The 20074-nt window shown below is 42.3% G+C and overlaps 2 protein-coding genes across 3 annotated transcripts in view; both read right to left on the bottom strand.

The window, feature by feature from the left end:
- Positions 1-2806, bottom strand: part of Prss58 (serine protease 58) — a 14358-nt gene extending 11552 nt beyond the window's left edge. For both annotated transcript variants that reach the window (XM_023712929.1, XM_004629033.2), the window contains exons 1-4: positions 2702-2806; positions 2390-2462; positions 935-1073; positions 472-728 (exon numbers count right to left, since the gene is read on the bottom strand). In XM_023712929.1, coding sequence (XP_023568697.1) covers positions 472-728; positions 935-1073; positions 2390-2429 — 436 coding nt within the window. In that variant the 5' untranslated portion in view covers positions 2430-2462; positions 2702-2806. The remainder of the gene's footprint in view (positions 1-471; positions 729-934; positions 1074-2389; positions 2463-2701) is intronic.
- A 4085-nt stretch (positions 2807-6891) lies between these two features.
- On the bottom strand, positions 6892-14551 carry LOC101588704 (serine protease 58-like). The gene is made up of 5 exons (XM_012514210.2): positions 14180-14551; positions 12840-12999; positions 10545-10798; positions 7540-7685; positions 6892-7131 (listed from the first exon to the last, which is right to left on the bottom strand). Exons 1-5 carry the CDS (start codon positions 14265-14267, stop codon positions 6982-6984), a joined length of 798 nt encoding a protein of 265 aa, XP_012369664.1. The 5' UTR covers positions 14268-14551; the 3' UTR covers positions 6892-6981.
- Positions 14552-20074: the final 5523 nt, after the last annotated feature.

Below are 20074 nucleotides of genomic sequence, written 5' to 3'. Positions count from 1 at the left end.
CTCCGAATGCCTTCAGGGAAGGTTTGGCTGGCTTGAGTTGTGGGGATTGAACCACAGCAACCTGAGCCTGACTGCTTTGTTGAAGCAGCCACTTAAAGAACTGAGCTAAGGGGCAGGCCCCCTTTATTTTTAGAGTTAGGGAAATTGAATCCCTACGGTAAATACAATGCTGTCACACAACTAGGACTAAGGACATATAAGGACCAAGAACACAACTAGGACATATAAGTCCCTCCTTTCTGATGACATCCCTTTTATCATACACAGAAGCAGCAGTCATAGAAAGAAGCAGTGCGGAAAAGTCTAGATGGCTCCTTGAAGAGGCTTCAGGGCAAGATGAAAGGGATGAATTCCAGGCTTTGAAGAAGCCTCACGGGACGGAATTTCAGAAACCAGCAGAAGGTATAGAGGCACGATCTAGTGTGGGGATGTTACTGACATCAACACATGCCACATTCACCTTAAACTCACCCATTTCACAGAAGTTGTATGCCCACGTGGAGACGTCACATATCATTTTTGGCTTGACAGCACTTTTGGGCAGGTTGACCACATTCACATAGTTGTTGAGTTCAACAAGTCTATTCAGCTTGATTAACATGAGATCATATTCAATAGAAGAGACTAAAAATTGTGGGTGATGAATCATCTTCTCATAGCCGACCATTTGCACATTACGTTCGGTGGAGTTGGATGGGTTTGTGATCCCCAGTACCACCTGGAGTCTCCTGGAAAAACATGGATGTTTATAAGAGGATGTTTCCATTTGGGTACCCTCTGTTCACCCTTCTCACACACTTTTTTCTCTGCCACTGAATCTCCCCACAGGTCTGCCTACTCTCACTGAATTAGGAGAGAGTCCTGGGCAGAGATCTGAGCCTGTGCTCCACTCAAGGAGCCAGAGAGTAGAGCTGCTGGGGGACTTTTCACTCACGGTAAATTGCAGTGTGCAGCTGTAAGCACCCAGAGGGGGTGAATCAGGACTCCTGTACAGGGCAGGTAATCAGATTTCAAGTAGACCAGGTAGGGAGGTTGGGTATCACCAATGGTGTCTGGATCAAAGGCAAAGGCAGCTGAAAAGAGAGGCACAGACAAGAAATTCTGGGGGCTGGGGAGATGGCTCAGTAGAATAAACACTTCCCCGGCAAGCTTAAGGGATGAGTTCAATCCCAAGTTTGAAAAAAAAAATTCTGAAACCTCTCAGTACTCATTACAAAAATTCAAATAAAATCATTTAACAAGCTTCGAGTCCCCCCTTTCCCTCTAACAAGTTTTACTATAAACTAAATCTGGAAAATGACTTATGTTATTCTCAGATATGAAGAAAATTATAGAGGCAAGAAACAATTATTTCAAAAAGAGAGGTGTTTTCCTTTTACTTGCCAGTAATTATTGTCCAAATCGAATTGCACATTTTTATGCTCCAGTGGACACTGTTAGCTCAGCTCTTCCTTCCACAAATCATGCTCCCTCTCAACAATAATGTGAGACAAGGTGGTCTGTGTGTCATGGTAAGAGCAGGCTAGGGGCTGTGGTTAGAGCTCAGTGGCACAGCGCCTGCCTGGCAAGCTCGAGATTATGAGTTTGATTCCTGGAATGGGTGTTGGGGTGAGTGCCTTGGAGGTGAGGGTGAGGTTTGGGCAGAACAGAGTGTCGACAAGTTGGACATTTGGCACAGTTCCCTTTCCCCACACTAGGGAAATCTTGTTGGGTCTCTCTTTTAAACATATCCAAAACCCATCACAACTCCACACCTCCACTAACCGCAATGCTCCAGGCTACCACCTCTTGTCTGGATTATCAAATTATTCTCCTACTAGGCCACTCTGCTTCTATACCTTAGGCCTTGTAGGTATCCAAGAGGAAACTGACATCATTGTTTTATGTGAAATCTCATGAACAATGCTGAACGAAGACAGAAAGTTTGATTGACCAGATACATGGGGTCAGGGACTCTACACAGAGACAGGAGCTATAGCCAGGAGTCCTAAGTCCTATTTTAAAAACAGCCTCGCTGTTTTTAAACAGCCAGCAAGGCTGACACCCGGTAGGGGAGGACACTGTTAGCAGAATATTTCAGGAAATGATGGTAGGATCTACAGGATTCTGGAAGAACTTTGCTCTCTTAATTAAATTGCTTTAGAGGTGGGGTTGTATGGAGGTGTCAACAATTTGTCTTTTCCCTAAAGCACACAATCAATGACAGTGAGGTAGGCAGGCAATGTCCTAGGGGAACCTTGCTGGGAACAGTAGTAGTGATGGTAAAGGTCAGATAACCTGTCCTATGCTTGAAATGTATAAAAGTGCCTCCTTCTGTCTTGATTCATTTTGTATACTTTCTCCAGGATTTCTCCTTAGCAAGTAAACAGAGAAAAGTAGGGGTACTCACCAGGCAGGCTTAAGAAAGTCCAGAGGAGAAGGAATTTCATGATGACATCGAAGTAAGTTTCAACTCATAGATTCTGGAAGCATAAAGGGGAGGAAGATCAAATAAGATAAAGCAGGACAAAGCTCTAGGGTTAGGAGAAAAAGGGTCACCCTTATTCTTTTGGTGGGAGGATTCAGCACACCCAGGGTTCTGGGGACTGCACGACATGTGGTACTGGGAATCAAGGCACCCACCCCTCAGAGTAGGGGTGGTATTAGCTGTGGCAGTAGAAAGAAACTGAGCCCCTTGACCTGACCCCAGTGCCATAGGAACCTGTTCTGGAAGGAGGATTTCACCCTCCTCTTCATGGAGGAAAGTAGCTGCGCAGAGTGAAGTTGAAGTCCCCACAGCCTTCTCTCCTGTGAGCTCTGCAGGCAGGTGCCCTCCAAGCTGTGTGAAGACCTGGCCCCCTCCCTTCTCTGTGATGCTGGCCTCCATTTGTGTGACACTGTCATTGTCTTTGGGGGGCATATCCAGCACTTCGGGGCTGATATCCTTCCCTCTGCCTGGCACTAAACTCCTCTTTGAAATATTTCAGCCTTTTGCTTCATTTATTTATTCATCCAAATCACAAGCCAGTGATCTATGCTATATGTACTTCACTTGTGGTAAGATCTGTGACTGCTGCTGCGGAGGCCTAGATCTGGAGAATGCCATTTCTGCCTTCCCAGAGCTCACAGATGGTAGAATAAATGGTGGAATAACAGCACTTATATGAATGGTTACAACCTCAAGTATTCAGGGCTCAGTGCTGAGAAGCATCACACACTGGGTAAAAATGTTTGTAAAACATATGTCTGTTAAATACTAATTGGTGTCCGAAATATATAAGGAAATAGTGAAACTCAATAATAAGAAAATAACCCTTTTAAAAGTGGGTCAAAATCTGAACAGTCACCTTATCAGATGTGCTGGTCTGCTTGGGCTGCAGCGATAAACTCATGCAGCCTGGACGCCTTAGACGCAAACTATTTTCTTGCTGTTCTGGAGGCTGAAAGCCCTTGTGACAGGTGCTGGCAATCTGACTTCAGGCAGGGGCTGTCTCCCTGGCTTGCAATGGTCACCTTCTCCTGGCCGGTTCCCATGACCTTTCCTCTGTCTTGTGCGAGGGACAATGGAGAGCAAGGTCTTGGGGTTTTCTCCTTTTCATGTCTCTAGTCCAATCAGATCAGAGTCATGCCCTATTAACCTCTAACCCTAATTATTAAGAAACTTTACCTTTTCTAAAAAAAAATTGTTTATTATTTATTTATTTATTTGGTGCAGGACCTCATTATGCAGCTCAGACTTGTAGTGATCCTCCTGTCTCAGCTTCCCCATCTCTGGAATTACAGGTGTGCACCACCATGTCTGGTTTTGGGAGCTGGCACATCCAGGGTTCTGGGGACTGTACAACATGTGGTACTGGGGATCAAACCTGGGTCCTTGTGCTCACCAGGCAGATGCTTAAATTGCCAAGCTGTATCCCCAACCTCAAACTTTATCTTTGAATATAGTCACAGTAGAACTGAGGACTTCAATCTTTAAACTTTGGTAGTAGTGGGGACACAGCTCTGTTCAAATCACCAGAGAAGTTAAATATACACATGCAAAACAATGTATGAAAACACTGTCAAATAACAGGCCACTAGGAGAATGCAAATTATATAGTAATGAGTACTGCAATACACCCAGGAAAATGGCTGAGAGCCCACTGATAATAACAGAGGTTGGTAAGCATGTGAATTGATTGCTTGTGGGAATGCAAAATGGTGCAGCACTTTTAAAACTAGTTTAGAATTTTCTAAGCTAAGTATAGCCTCACCATGCGATCCACCAGGGACACTGTTTGATATTTACCCAAATTAGTCAAAACTTTATGTCCACAAATAAACCCACACATGAATGTTTAAAGCAGTCCCTGGTAACAAAAGTAAATCTAGTGGCATGACATTCCCAAACTTGAAATTATACTATAATACTCTAGTGATTAAAGCAGTATGGGAGTGGCAAGAAAAAGGGATGCAGATCAACAGAACAGAATAATCCTAAGCCATCCCGGGCACACATAGATATCTGATCTCCACACACTGCCGAACAGATAGTCCTTTAATATAAATGATGCTGGGAAGATCTGATCTCCATGTGCAGAAGACTGGGTCTGTCTAGAACCATAGAACTCACCATGTACTCAACAGAAATCAAAATGGATCAAAAGAACTACATGCTCAAACTGCAACATTTAATCTGCTTGAAGATGAAATAAGAGTTTGGATGACACGGGTCTAGTCAATGACTTCCTGAATAGAACTCTACTAGTGCAAGAAATAATACCAAGAACTGACAAATGGGCTCACATCATAAATAGCTTCTGGAGAGCAAAGGAAACAACTAGTATAGTGAAGAGAGAGCCCAGAACACAGGGAAAAGTTTTCTAGCTACTCCTCAGACAGAATTGAAGCAGTATGAGAGTAACATTGGGAATAGATAAAGAACTCATTGTGTTGTAAGCCATTACATCTGTGGTAAGTATTTTTATACAGCAATAAAAAATCAACAGGAGTGCATGTTGCATGCTGGGACTTTATTACGTATGCAGGTTCCAGTGGTCAAGGGAATGAATACCATGTAAATTAACATCTCACATGTCACAGCGGGAAGTGAAATTACGGGGAGAAGCATGTAGTGTGGGTCCTAACGTGAGGGTCAGAAAACCATGGTTGGATCTGAAGTTAGAGACTTGGACGGGGAGTGGAAGTTGGACGAGTGAAAAGATGGGGAGAAATCTCTGGGAAGAAGAACTAGAGCTCAAGAAAGCAGAGAGTCTGAGGAGAGGCAGAGGCTGGGAGATGTGGAGAGGAGAAACCTGTAGAACAGACCTTTCAGGGGTTCTGTCACCAGGGAGACAGAAGCCAGAGAGCAGGCTTAGAAAGGACAACACCCTTGGGCTGCGCATTTTAAATGAGATAAATTTGGTTTTCTTTAGTTAAAACAAGACAAAGCCAACAGATTGGAAAAGTTGGATACAGGTATCAAAATACATTGCATAGGAAAAAATCAGTTCTACAGTTCCACAGCCCAGTGGGGTAGCTAAAACTTATAATATTTCAAAATAACTAGAAAGACAGAGCCCCAAATTTCCCAATATGTAGAAGTGATAAAAATTCCAGGAGACTAAAATGCAAAGAACCCTGATTTGATTGTTACACATCATATATGTAACATAATACTCATGAATATGTTAAACGTATGCATAAATAGATATATTCAAGTCAAAGAAGAGAGAAATACACAAAAGGAAACAACTCCATGAGGAAGTCAGGAAAGATGGGTTCCTTATCTCAAGTGGAGACAAAGTCTGGAGGTAACAGGGTCACTCTTCCGCTGTAGGAGGAAGCATAGAGGAGCAAGAGCGAAACATCAGACCAAGGAGGGCTGCAGGTGTGATGACGTCAGGCTGCCCCGGATGATATCTGCTCCTATTCACAAAGCAGAGGCCTCTGCTGCAAGTGAGCGTTGGAAGCCTGAGAACAGCTCTGAAGTTGCTGCCCTGGAGATTTATGCAACCAATTCTCTAGGAGAAGAAAAGATTGTTACTAAGTGCCTAAGACATCATTCAAGACTTGCAGAAGTGGGGTGTGGTGGCTATTGCGTTCTGCTGAGGAATGAATGGCAAGTTTGACCCCAGGCCAAGCAATTTAGCAAGACCTATTATCAAAATTTAAAAAAAAAAAAAGAAGAGGCCTGGGATGTAGTGCAGTGTGAAGGTCCTGGGTTCAATCCCCAGTACCACCCATGCACATGTGCACACACGCATGCGCGCGCGCACACACACACACACACACACACACATGCAAACACAGGCATATATTGTAAGAAGTGCTCAATTGAACACTTTAAAAAAATCTGTAAGCACAAATACAGCTGTGATTCTTTCTGGAAGCAGGAAGGCTGTGCAGGGATGAGTCAGAAGCAGCGCTTGAATAGCCATGGGTACAAGGCGCTGAGAGAGAGAAGACGGAGGAGGAGCGGCTCTGATGTCCCTGTGCCGCTGAGTTCAGGACGGAATAGAATCTCTCTCATTCTTTCTCCTTTTCCACAGTTGATTTTCTATGACCACTTGTTACTTATTTTCATATATTCTCTCCAGGACATGTTACACTTTTTTTTGGCTTTTGATAAACTATTTTCTCAGTTTTATAATATGCTCCCCCAACTTGCCTGCTTCATGACTCCTTTTCCAACTCCACCAACAGAATACCGAATTTTGTGTTCTATTAGGGACTACTCTTCATCTCCACTATAGCAATTGTCACAAGGTTTTAGAACTGGATCAATGATGGCAAAGGTCATTTTGTATCCACGTACAGGTTCAGCAATTTTTGCATGAATCAACTAGTGAAAATGATGCCAAATTTCTCAAAGTGTGCAAGTTAAATAAAGCAGGGGCCATAAATATTTGGGTATCTTTTTTTATTGGATGTTTTCACTTTGGATTTTGCTCAGGAATAATAAGACGAAGAGAAGTGTGGATCCAGCATAGAAATTATGCAGATATTATATTGGGGGGCGTCTCAGTGGGTGTTCATGATTTCCATAATCCATCTTGCATAAGGATGAACCTCTGTGAAGAATCCTTCACTTCCCAGGGTGACAGCTCCATTGGTCCAGGCCAAGATTCCGTGCACTCTCCCACTGCAGATGGCTGGAGTCGCTGAAACTTCCTGCTCAGGGGAGGAAAGAGCGAGTCAGTGTGGCTTTGCCTTCACAGAACAAGAGAAAAGTTCCAAGAAATGCTACCTCCCAGGGGCGAAATCTTCCAAGGCAATGGGCTTATTTCGATGAAGAGGTGACAACCCTCTTTGAACATCTACATTGGTTTTGCCTCCCTGATTTAAACTTGACCCCATTCTCAGTGCAGGTGGGAGAGAAGACACATGGGCCGTCCCAGGTATTGCCTACCCATAGCTGGAAAGGGAGGAAGAAGTACACCTAGAGGCTGAGCATGCTTGGGGGTGGGGGAGACTTCAGCTCTCTCCCTTCCTCAGTGGAAGAGCGTTTGATTTCCCACCATCACTGTTCCCACCCAGGGCACCCCACACTACATTGGCCTGTAGAGGACGGGAAGATACCTTCATTTTAGATAGGACAATTCGAGATTGTCCTACACACATGATGTTCACTGAGGTTCTTTGTTCTTGTTTCATAAGTATATCCAGGCAGTCACGGAAGGGAAGAGCATGTTGGTTTGTCCATGTCAGGATATCAGGGTCAGTGTCTGTGGGTAAGAGAAGATAAACTCTGGAGTTATTCCCCTTGTTACAAGTGATTTTGTGGTCCACTTCTATTTTTTAAATTAAAAAAAATAAAATACTGGAAATAAAGAGGTTTTTTTTTTTTTTTTTTCTAGCACGGGCTGCCTTAAGGGTGGGTTTAGTGTGGTTTGTGGAGCTGGGGATCGAATTGTTGTCCCCTGTGCATGACTGAGTTTGCCCAAAGAATTCTTGATACATGTTAGAAGCCTTATACAAGAGATTTTACAAAGGTGTAATCAGGCATTGTAAACCTCCATGACACTGACTTCATACAGCTTTATCTTCAAATCATAAGGAATAAAGTATATTTGTAAAATGTGATGCAGTTACTTTGAGTAAGATATAAAAAGTCTAGAACAAAAATCAGACAAGCTGCAATTTGTTCAGGAAATACATTCCCAGCTGGGGATATAGCCCAGTGGCATAAGTGCCTGTTGGGCAAGTGCAAAGTCCTGAGTTCTATTCCTATTTAAAAAAAAGACTTCAAATCTTTACAAAATGTGAAGAAAAATAAAAAATAAAAAAGATTAAAAAGAATCCTTCTTTTTAAAACATGTAAGAAAATTACATATTTTTACACAGAAATTTAGAAATCTAACCATATACAGCATTGTAGCAGGATAGTCCTATGACATTTTTTCTTGTGTCTTGTTTTCATTTATTACCTTTTTTTAAAGAAATGTTTACTTGAGAGATAGTATAGCAGTAATTGATATAACATTAGAAGCAGTAAGTATTTAGAAGACCAGAATGCAGGCATTCCAAGCATGGCCCTTGTATTACACAGTGCTATGTTCAGTAAAGCCATATTAATATGCTGAGCTGTGAAAGGCTCAAGTCAAAACTTGTGACATTGCCAGTCCTACAGATAATCCACTACTATTATGGAATACTGGGCCAAATTGGATTATTTTGCTGAATTCATGTACCTACAATATTTGAATGGCATTGGAATACCAATCTCTGACAAAACTAAACAAAAGAAAGGGGCTATAAATGCAGGACCACTTTGTATTTGTATATACATAATAGTTAGGATAGATAGACAGCTACTTCCTCTTAATTCAATGAGAAGAAAGATTTGTACTAATAGTATTTGGACAGGATATCATGTCTGCATCTTTACTACGAATAACTACTATGAAGACAACAGCATGCAACATATTAATTATTGTAACTGCCTTACTAACCTGTTTTGAAACTGTCTCATTGCTATTTCTTTCTCAATAAAATTAATAAAATAAAAAAGAAAAAGAAAAAAAACCTTCCCAAAAAACCAAAACAAGAAAATACATTCTCTTACATATCTAGGCTCAGTACTTTGCATCTATACTCAAATAAGGATTTCTAACACACTGGGAATATGAAAATTTCCTTTCCCTTTTTTTCTCTCTCTCCTCTTTTTCCTTCCTTCTTTTTTTCTGCTGAGAACCAAACCCAGTATCTTGCGCAAGCTGTCGGCATGTTTTCTACCACCAATCTACATCGCCAGTACATATGTATGTTGTAGTCCTACTTTTATAAATGTACTTTAATTTTACAGATAAGGTAAATGATTCTGTAGTCACTAGAAGCAGAGTTTAAGTCTATCTAAACAGGTTTTCACAATAGCTAGACAAAGCATTGATCATTAGCAGTCCCATCCGTAGACCCAACAGGGAGAAACAATTGCATGAGAACACAATTTTCACAAAGGATCTTTGAGAAGACATACTCCTGCAGGTATCAGCTCTTTCTGCTTATTCTAGTTTGAGCACACAGAGAAGGCTATATATTTATCATCACACAGGTTTGACTAGTTTTCCTGGTAATTTGGTTATTCTTCTCTCATTGCTGGGACAAATAACCAACACCCAAAATGAAGGAATGAAAGGTTTGTTTAGCTCAGAGTTACTGGAGGTTTCAGTCTATACTCAGCTGCCTCCAAGGCTGAGTGGCACATGGCAGAGGGCAGCAGCAAAAAACAAGAGAGCAAAGGGAGGAATAACAGCAACAATGGCTACAGAGAGGAAATCTGTCTCCCTTAAGTTGCAACCAGGCTATCCGACCCAGGCTGGGAGTAGTATTCACAATCACAATCCCAGCAGCACTTACACTCATAATCCTAGTTGGACCAGGAGTTAATCTCAAACGCTAGAGGTCTACCCCATGATTGCATGAGGTTGTAGGGAAACAACTAGAGGGAAACTATAACACCTGGAAATGTGTTTGTCCTGAGTTAGCAGCAGTATGTCACAATAATCAAATGTGTTTTGAACCACTCAGGTCTCCACCTCTAACAGGGGACTCTCAGAGATAGCAGTGAGTGTAAAAATAGGTCCCTGTAGGGAGCTAGCTTTGGTGATAGACAAGTGTCTTCCTCGTGATATTTTTATCGCTCAGCACTGGAACAGAGTCACCATGTCTCATGATCTAGGCTCCACTTTTCTTTTTCTTACTGCTCTTCTGCTCTTCCATGAAGTGCATCGTGGGCTTTCTCACTGAGTAGAACCCCCTTTCTTCAGTACTGCCTCAGCACTGTCTTTGTGAGTGAAGAGTTCCAGTTTCCCCACCTTTGTCTCAAAACCCAGTTCCCTTGAACTTGGTCTGGAATATTCTAGATGCAATAATTATTGCCTGTTCTTTTTGTTGCTGCCCAATTATATCAGCATGTTTGAATGTTCTTTGTGACTGCAATCCTGAAAGAATCAGGTACACGTAGTAATCACTCTAGAATCAAGGACCTCACCTCATAGCTCCTCTTTCTAGAAAGTACATGTCACCACATTCCTCCTGTAGATCCAAAGTCCCCAGCACAAACATGCAGAGTTCTCAACACTTACGATTTTTATAGTCCTTCCAGGTCCAGGTTGGAATAAAGCAAGAGTCATTGAAGGATACAGGTTCCACGGCTAGGGCTATAGTTCCCACATAGTGTTCGTTGACACCAGCATCCCTGGAGAGTTTTATCAGCATGAGGTCATTTTTCAGGGTCTTTTTATCAAAATCAGGGTGTGTCACAGTCAATGAGTAATTCCGCAGCTGCTCTTTCTTGTTTTTGACGCTAGGCTGGTTAACTCCCAGTCGAATTTCCTTACTTTGGAAGGAAAGTGAGAAGATGGAAAAAGAACAGAATTACAGGATGCTATACTTTAAGACATGTCAGACATCATCTTTTCAATCATCTTTGTCTCATTAATTAGCCTAAAAATTGAAATGACCTGATTTTTCTATAAAATAAGAATTCCCAGGACTGCCGAATTACACCCATGCATATGTAAAATTAGACATGGTGTTGGATATCTAAAATGTACCCCAAAGAGTCCATTCTTTTTTTTGTATTTTAGGGAAGGGTCTACAGGGTGTTCAGGGTCTCACTACTAGATTGGACTCGTAGTGATCCTCCAGTTTACAGCCTCCCAAGAGCTGGGATTACAGGAATGTGGCACCACACCCAGTCTCAATTGCCCTCTCAGTGCACCTTGGGGGTAGGGTTGGCACAGCAGGCCCCGGGATCAAACCTCTGACCCCTTTGCCTGCTTGCAGGTGCTTTAATCTGTTAAGCTATTTGGCCAGCCTCTACCATTCTTGATAAGATTTGAACAATCTGACTTAGCAGAGAGGAAATAAAGATGGTACCGTAATCCACAAGGCCAGAGCTTTGTCCACAGTCTCCAGCAGCCCGTGAGAAAGCATGAAACACTAACTGTTTTTGGATATGGTTGGCCGTCCGATGCCCTCACAGGCCCATATGACTGTAATGGCCATTTGTCACTCACGTGGATCACAGACTTACAAAATATTGGTAGCTGTTTGTCAGGGCGCCCAGCTGCCATTTCTCTTTTTCTCCACCAGGCAAATCCAGATGTGCCCACCTCTATCCTGAGGAGTCAAGCCATGCATGCAGCAGGCCTTAAAACCATTTCCTGCATCCAGGAGTTCATGCACTACCCAGGGATGATGGAAAGAATATCTGCTCTTCCAACACCAGTTGCAGGAGAATGAGAATGGACTTACTGTCCAAAGCATGGCCTTCCTCATGCAAACATTCAACCTGTGCTGACTACACTGTCTTAAACAACCACAGGGCTGAGACTCTGGCTTGGAAGTAGTCCTGGGTACTCCTGGAACTCTGAGTAGGACTCCCCTGCACAATGACTTCTACCGCCTGACAACAACACTGACTGGCATGGCAGGCTTTATGTTGTAAGGTGGGTCTGTTCTCCTGTGCCTTGCATGATGTGGCCTTTGAATAACTCTTTAATTTCAGAGTATGTAGCTGCCCCTATTCGTTACACTCTATCAACAGTCATTTCTCAGTTCAGCAAGTATCCAAATATTTCTGTGATATCAGAGACAACGTGAGTATTTTTCCTTGGGCCTGAACTATGCTCTAGGCTTTGCTCTTTACACTGTCACCTTCTTTTCCTGCTTCTTTCACATCTTTGGGAAGGCCCAGCACAATGACTCTGCATATTGTTCCCATGTATCACTATCTGCTGTTCTGTTTTATGCTTTATTTTGGGCCATGTGCTCTCAGAATGTAAGCTCCATGAGGGAAATCTTCATTTTTTGTTTAATGTAGTTAGTACAGGGTCTACAGGGTCTCACTACACAGATCCAACTCCTAGTGATCCTCCTGTTTTCAGCCTTCCAAGCACTGGGATTATAGGCGCATGCCACCATGCCTAGTCTCAACACCATCTCAGCACGGCCTGGGGGCTGGGCTGGCGTGGTACACTGGGAATGGAGCTCTGGTCCATGTGTTTTGCCTAAGCAGGCACTTTAGTCTGCTGAACTATCTGGTCTGCCTGGGAAACTTTGTTTTTATCCTATACTCTCAATGGTTTTCTCAGTGCATTAAACAGCATGTGGCTATCTAGTGGCTATACTGTCAAAATTTACTAATTATATATAGTAAATTTTGATATTTGTTGATGAATGAATAGTATTTACTTGCCATTGAAGTCTTTGGACACCTACTGATCTTTAATTAAGCCACTCAAACTTGTATTCTATTCTCCAGGGAGAAGAAGAGCGTTCTATTTCCACTGAGAACTCTCTGGAATGTCTTGCTACACTTACTTCATTGGAGTTAGAGCCCTCTGAGCTACCAGGAGCAGGAGCTCCTCACTTACGGTAAAGAACAGTGAGCAGCTGTCAAGATCCACTCTGGGCGAATGAGCGACCCCATACAAGGTTCTGGACTGGCCTGCAAGTAGGCCAGGTAAGGAATGGGCTTCAGGGATTTCTCCTCTGATACTTTCATCTTCGTGTCAGATTGTTCTAGTGCGACACCTGGACAGTAGAGAGGTCATCATTAGAAAGGCAAAGAGGCTATTATTTGGTACAGGGTCTCACTATACAACTCAGACTCGCAGTGATCCTCTTGTCTCAGCCTCCCCAATGCCGAGATTACAGGCGTGCACCACCATGCTGGGTTTCAGGGCCAACATCAAACCTGGATCTTGAGCTGGTTAGGATAGAACTGGTTGGGGTCGTTTTTGCTACTGGAGGTTTCTAAAGATAGTATTAAAGTCACTATATTTAGTATTTGTTCAAAGTAAGAGAAAATTGTGAATGGTACTCAAGGGAAACAATTTAAGAGATCAAGACATATTTTTGCTTGAGATGGAATTATTTTGTTCAGGCCCTGTGACAAATTCATAGGCCGTCTCTTGTTGGTTGGAAGCTCTGACTGGCAGTGCCATATACTTCAAGAATAAAAGAAGTATGTTGACACTTTAAATGCATTATTTTTAAATTTTTAAAAATTTTATTTACTTCTTTATTTATTTGGTACAGGGTCTCGCTACACAACTCAGACTCGCAGCGATCCTCTTATCTCAGCCTCCCCAGTGCCGAGATTACAGGCGTGCACCACCATGCTGGGTTTCAGGGCCAACATCAAACCTGGGCCTTGCGCTTGCCAGGCAGGTGCTTAGACTGCTGAGGTATCTCTTCGGCTGTGCATTATTTTTAAAAAAACTAACTTTTACCAAGAATGGGGCAGAGATAAAATACTGCCTAACTTTGGTAGTAAAAAAAAAGATGGTGGGGGGTGGGGCAGGGGAAGCTTAGGACTTCTGGAAGCCCTGCAACGCCTGTAGCCTCTTCCCAGGCCCACTTTTCTAATAACCATCTGTCCAGGGAGAGAGAGGGGCGGCTATGGAGGAGAAATGAAGTCTAGGAAATCACATGTTAGGGCTCGAGGAAGGTGTGCTTAGTGGAGCAGAGCACTGAAACAAAGGGCTACCTCCTAGCTCCCAAGTCTCCCAGGTCTCAGAGAGCATGGAAAGGTCTGAACGGTGTGCTGGAAGTGGCTCCTTTCATGTCCTTCTGCAGTGAACTACTGTGTCATAATTCCGCATCCATAGCGCTTCCTGTTCTCTGCTTGGAGCCAGCTGTTTCTCTTCCCAACCCCTCCCAGGCTGCCCTGGGTCTCACCCTAGCCAGAAACCAGGTCCCAAACTCTCACCAGCGGCACTCATGAAGACGAAGACCAGATAGCCCCTCACGGCTGGCTGTGATCTCGCTGGGACAGACAAATGGCTCAAGCTGTACATGGTCTCAGGATGGAGTCCAGGGTCTGTGACAGGAGCAGCTCCAGGGCGGGGAGAAGATTGTAGAGGAGTGAGAGAGAACCGAGGGTCCTGCAAGTGGTCTTCAAGTCAGTCCTTATCAAGGCTAAATTGGATAAAAATATCACTGGATGCTGACTATAGTGTGAGAAAGATGAAGAAAAGAGACCGAGCCAAGACCCTGGCTCCTCGGCTCCGACCCCCGAAAGCTCCCCGGCAGCACTGTGCATCCGCTGACTGCTGACTTCCTGTTTGTGATGTAGTTTTACTTCGTGGTCCCCTCCTTCCTTTGTGACTTTAAATCTCCCTCTCTCTGCCCTCCCCTGTGCTACATTCGGGCACCCACAGAACATAAGGATTTTTAAATCCATTGAAGAAATCATGGATGTTTATTTTATTTATTTATTTTTTAACCTTTCCCCTCATTTTACTGTTGAGGAGTTTGTGGTTCAGAGGGCAGAGTGTGGCCAAGTTAGGGCTCAGAATGAAGCCTCCGATTCCGAGCGATAAGGCTGAGCTTGCCTGAATCTTGTGGTCCCAGAAAATAGTGAGGGCTAATCCCTCCCACCTTTGTTTGTGCAGAAAATAATAGCCATCAAGAACCACTTTTCCCACAAAAGTTAGATCTGACTTTCATAGTACTCTCCTCTCTCCTCCCTTCTGCACATTTATTTATTTATTTATTTATTTCCTTCTTTGCGGTACAGGGATTGAACTCAGAACCCTGAGCTTGCCAGACAGGCACTTATTCTACTGAGCTATCTCCCCAGCCCATTTTGTTTTATTTTATTTTTAAATTTTTTGGCCCCCTTGATCAAACCAGATCTTTCCCCTTTTGCTTGCACCTGCTGACAAGACTGGACACAAACCTGCCTCTGATTCTACTTTTGGTTCTTGAATTATGAGCTAAGATCAGAACAGTAACCCTCTGGTCTTCAGCCTGGAGACGCTCACTGTCCAGCAGGAAGTGAACAAGCCCCCTTTCCCACACCCCTTGCTCTTTCCAAATGTACTACACTCTGTTCTGTAAGATAACCTTATAATGCTCTGCCTGTCCCTCAGAGATCAGGAGTAATAAATAGCAGATTCAACCTTGCATTTTTTTAGAGATTAAAAAAACTCAAAACATATAGACCTAAATTGGCCTTTGTCGGAACAAAGAACCAATCAGTTATAAGACACCACAAAATAGCATTCTTATATCTAAAATTTACATGCAAATTCAGTTTTTATAAAATTGAATTATGCATTTAAAACATGACATCTATGTGATCTCAAATGCTCTAATCCTTAGAAGATTCCTTTAGTATACAACACCTTAAAATGATATTGTTGTGGTTTGTGTCTAGTTGTCCCACCCAAAGCCTTATGCAGTCATGGGATGGGGATTTCTAGAGTCTGAGATTAATTCATGATCAAGGTTGGGATTATGAGTTTTAGTACTGCTGGGATTATGGGTGTGAGTACCACACCCAGCCTGGGTAGGGTATATAGCCTGAATGCGATTTAGGGGAGACAGACTTGCCATCTGTTGCCATTGTTGCTGCTACTCCTCCATTTTGCTCTCTGCTCCTTGTCACCGCTGTGAAAGGCTGCTCTCTGCCATGTGCCACTCTGCCTTGAAGCCAGCTGAGTATGGACTGAAACCTCCAGTAACTGTGAGCTAAATAAGCCTTTCTTTTCTTCCTTTTGAGTGTCAGGTATTTGTCTCAGCAATGAGAGAAGAGTAACTGAGGCAAATATTAAAAATAAAAATTAGTAGTTATTAAGTTTTCAATCATATGTCATATGACTCATTTGTGTGAACAGATTTATCTTTTTATTATGCCCACAAATCAATATTATTCATTTTTGTGTAAATAAGAAACTACAGCTCTGTACAGTGAAGAGAACTTGCTCACAGTCACAGCTTAAGCCTTCAATCCAAGGCCTCTGAGGAAGTCTGGCGGCCCTCCACTCTTTCCAAGGTTCACCTGGTGGGACTGTAACTTATTTCTTGTGGTTTTTCTACTCATTTCCAAGCAGCACATGAAGACAGCTGCCTCATCTTCATTTCTAAATCCACCACTAGCCTAACCCTGGAGCGACTTTCAGATATTAAGTGAAGATTTGGATTTATTAAGAGAAACTGTGACTCAGACCTGAAAATACTTTCAGAGCAGCCACAATCACTTTGTAGAAACTTTAATTATCTGCAGCACAACCACAAGGTTTCCTTCCACAGCCTGGGCCCTGGATACAGCAGCCTGGGGTCTTGAATCCCCCTTTTATGCCTCATGTCTTCCCCAGCTACCGCTCCTCTTCTCAGGAAACCTCCAAAGAGAAACTTCTATTTTTTAAGCCACCAAAGGAAAATTGACCATGACTATTACTATTTTGCACTGAAGATTCTCTAATAAGCATATGAAGACAACTACTGCTAATTCTTTTAAAGTATCTCTTTTTTCTCACATAGACAAAATTAGACTAGAGAATAATTATTCACTCTTTTGGAGAAATGAAAATGTACAATTCTTTTATGTTGTTTGTTGTTGGGAGTGTGGTGTGGTACTGAAAGTTAAACCCAGTGCGTTTGCACTGGGTTATGTGGCTATGTGCTTGGGCTGGGCTTGAACTTGCAATCTTATTGCCTTAAGCCCTGCAGAATTCTGGGATTGAAGATGTGCACCACCAGGCCCATCTGAGAGATTACATAGGTTTTTAAGGGCTATGAGGCATTGCTGTTATCATACCCTTTATAATTTCTTCTGCTACATTTCATCAAATATCACTCAATTATGACCTCAGCTAGTACAACGTTATTTTGAGGAAACGTTTTTGAGTAGCCTTTATAAGAAGTATTTTCACCTTCTCTAATGTTCCTGTATGTGGAAGGTAAAGACTATCTTGCTTTTTCTTGAATATGGACTGGCATAAATTTTTAGTACACTTTCTAGAATCCAGTACAATTTCCTTCTGGCTGTCGTCTGCCGAAGCACAAATTCTGGGAGCCGGGGTAACCGGAAGAGGCTCCAGCTGTCTCTGCTGGAGGCCACAGAAGAAGCCAGCAGTCCTGCTAAAGTCTCAGCCAACAAGCAACAGCAACTATTTGGAATGGAGAGTCTCCAAGCGGAGCCTTGCTCTCACTACAAATCATGGTGGACCTTAAGAAGGGTTCCCTGGTGGGACCCAGTCAAACCCAAGAGCCACGAGAGACCATAAAGGATTGTTGCCACATCATTCCACATTTGGGACAGTTTATCATGCAGTCATCAGAACAGGTGACAAGTCAATTCTAGCTTTACTATTTATTTATTTATTTATTTATTTATTTATTGTCTTTTGGAGACAAAGTCTTCCTATGTAGTTCAGGCTGGACTTGAATTCACTTTGTAGCTCAGGCTGCCCTTGAGCTCACCGTGATCATCCTGCCTCAGCCTGCCAAGTGCTGATGTTACAGGGGTGTACCACCATGCCTGGATCTTCCCCGTGTCTTAGCAGCAGAAGACAAAAGAAGTTTTCCTAAGGGAAGCGATTCTGCTTGATTGATGAAGGGGATCCACTGTACACTATCCTTCTCCACCTGGAGGAGCTCAAAAGCAATTTTGTACTTAAAATATAGAATCCGGCTCTGGTACCCACCTTGCAGTGTCACCTGGTTTTCTTTAATTTCATGTGTGAGCCTCATTCTGGCGAGTAGTGCCTTGCTATGGGGAGCATTCAGAGTCTATGGAGAGGAGTGTGGGAAGGCTGAAGAGGGGCATAATTATTTCCACCTTCCAGAATGTAATGAAGCTATGATTCAACAAAGCCCAGAACATTCCTTAAGAGAAAATGGCACAATCTAGAGCAGAACAAAGTGGGGTATGAAGCACTCCCCATACGGGGTCTGTATTGCTCATGGTCGCCTCCGGAGCTTGACTTTCTGGGTTCTGATTGTGGCATTCATATTTTATAACCCTACCCCCCTGGCGAGGTTTAGTAACCTCCGTATTTCTCATTGGCCTTTTCCACCAAATGAGCATCTATCTCATAGGTTTTTGTAGGATAACTAAGACTTAGCTATAAAGTGACTTTGAAGATTGCTGGAAAAATAATAAACGTTATATAGATGTTGGTGAAGTAGAATAACTATAACTTTAAGATTCTTGTGGGGTTTTTTAGACTTTCAGGATATATATATATATATATTTGAACATCCAAATATTGTTACAATGTCTAACTTTTTCATGTGCATTCGCATATTGATAGAAATGCAGTTAGAAATCAAATGGAGTCAGTAAAGTTCAGATCCAAAGGACCTACTACCTGCTTTCTCCTGAGAAAGACATTAAGCTCCTTGAGCCTCAGTGTATGAAGCTACAAAATAGGAAGGATAGCCAGCCCCTTGCTGAGCCAGCGCTGGAGTCGTGCACGGTGTCCCACACCTGTAATCCCAGAGCTGGAGAGGCTGAAAATTGAAGCATCAGTAGGAGTTCAAGCTGTGTAGTGAGGCCCTGCTCACACACACGCATGCACGCACACGCACATGTGCACGCATGCACACACACACACACACACACACACACACACACACACACACTAGAAGAAAGCAGGATCAAAATAGGAAGAATATTAGGGTTATTTCACTGGATAGTTTTTAGGTTAAAATATTATTTAAAATCACTTAAGCAGGGTGTGTAAAATGGAGAAGCAAAGCCTCTAAGTCATACTGCTACTACAATTTTCACTTCTTAGTGACACATGAATCTTGATTACTGTAAAAAGCCCAGCTAGGTTTCCAGTTCATGTAATTGTGTGTTCTGATTCTAGCGATGATTCTGGAGTTTGGTTCCTCCTGAAATAAAGCAGTCCCTTTCTATTTCGCGGTTTGACTCTTTCAGACTCACTGTTTCATAGGTTTTCAAAAAATATTAATCTGCATTATTTATCACAGATTTTTCACTGTATCACAGGATTTTGCAATACCATGCATGTATGTTGTTAAAATCAGGTAGACTTACAAGTGCAGAAAATGGTCAGGAACATTAGAAGTGTTTTGAAAAGTGTGGAAAAGTTTTGTAAGGGTGTGGGAAGGGTTTATAGAGCCTTAAAATATATATAAATACTAAAATAAATATAACATCACTACTTCACTGATGTTCACTTATTCACTTATTGCAGAAGTATCTGGAACGTAGCCTCCACGATAAGTGAAGGATATATATATATTTTTTTTTTTTTTCCTTTCATTTTCAAATACAGTTATTTCATTTTAATTAGCTACAAAGTTATGACCATGAGGCTGCCAGTGGAAAGTAATGTTTTCCAAGTTTCCAACAGCCAGAGATCAACTTACCATTAGTTATAGTTGGTATAGCAAGTAAAATATCTTGCCTGTGTATAGTTCTTTATAATCAAACTTTTTAATCTCATCATGCCTCCTTGTATTTCCTGTAAAGATACCTGGATCTTATTGTCTCATAAGCTAGGGGTCTATTTATAATAAATACATTTTATTGATCTCTGATAAGTCTGTGTGACTCTTTTCTCTAAACTGCAGTGTAGTTTGATAGTTCACACTATGTATTTTGGGGTGTATTTTAAAAGCTGTATTAGTATTTGCAAAAGGTTTAATGCAGGATGCAGGAAAATCCAAGATTAAATATTCAATATTGACTCACAGAGTCAAATATTACAAGATTAGCATATATTATTCACCCACAGAGTAAAAGAGTACAAAAGGTTTGTCTCAGTGCTAAAGATCTGAACAATCCAGCCTAGGGCCTAGAGCCATGACCTCTCCCATGAGTCCAGCCGAAGGCCTGGAACCA

This window comes from Octodon degus, unplaced genomic scaffold, assembly GCF_000260255.1.
Source record: "Octodon degus isolate 3935 unplaced genomic scaffold, OctDeg1.0 scaffold00027, whole genome shotgun sequence".
Lineage (NCBI taxonomy): Eukaryota > Metazoa > Chordata > Mammalia > Rodentia > Octodontidae > Octodon > Octodon degus.
This window is presented reverse-complemented; position numbering and strand designations above follow the sequence as displayed.

Bases quoted from the DNA above. Each gene is read 5' to 3' on its own strand.
- LOC101588704 (XM_012514210.2), bottom strand. From the start codon at position 14,267: ATGTACAGCTTGAGCCATTTGTCTGTCCCAGCGAGATCACAGCCAGCC. The intron at 13,000-14,179 runs GTGAGAGTTTGG...TCTACTGTCCAG, and splicing joins CGTCTTCATGAGTGCCGCTG to GTGTCGCACTAGAACAATCT. The intron at 10,799-12,839 runs GTAAGTGAGGAG...TTCCTTCCAAAG, and splicing joins GCTGCTCACTGTTCTTTACC to TAAGGAAATTCGACTGGGAG.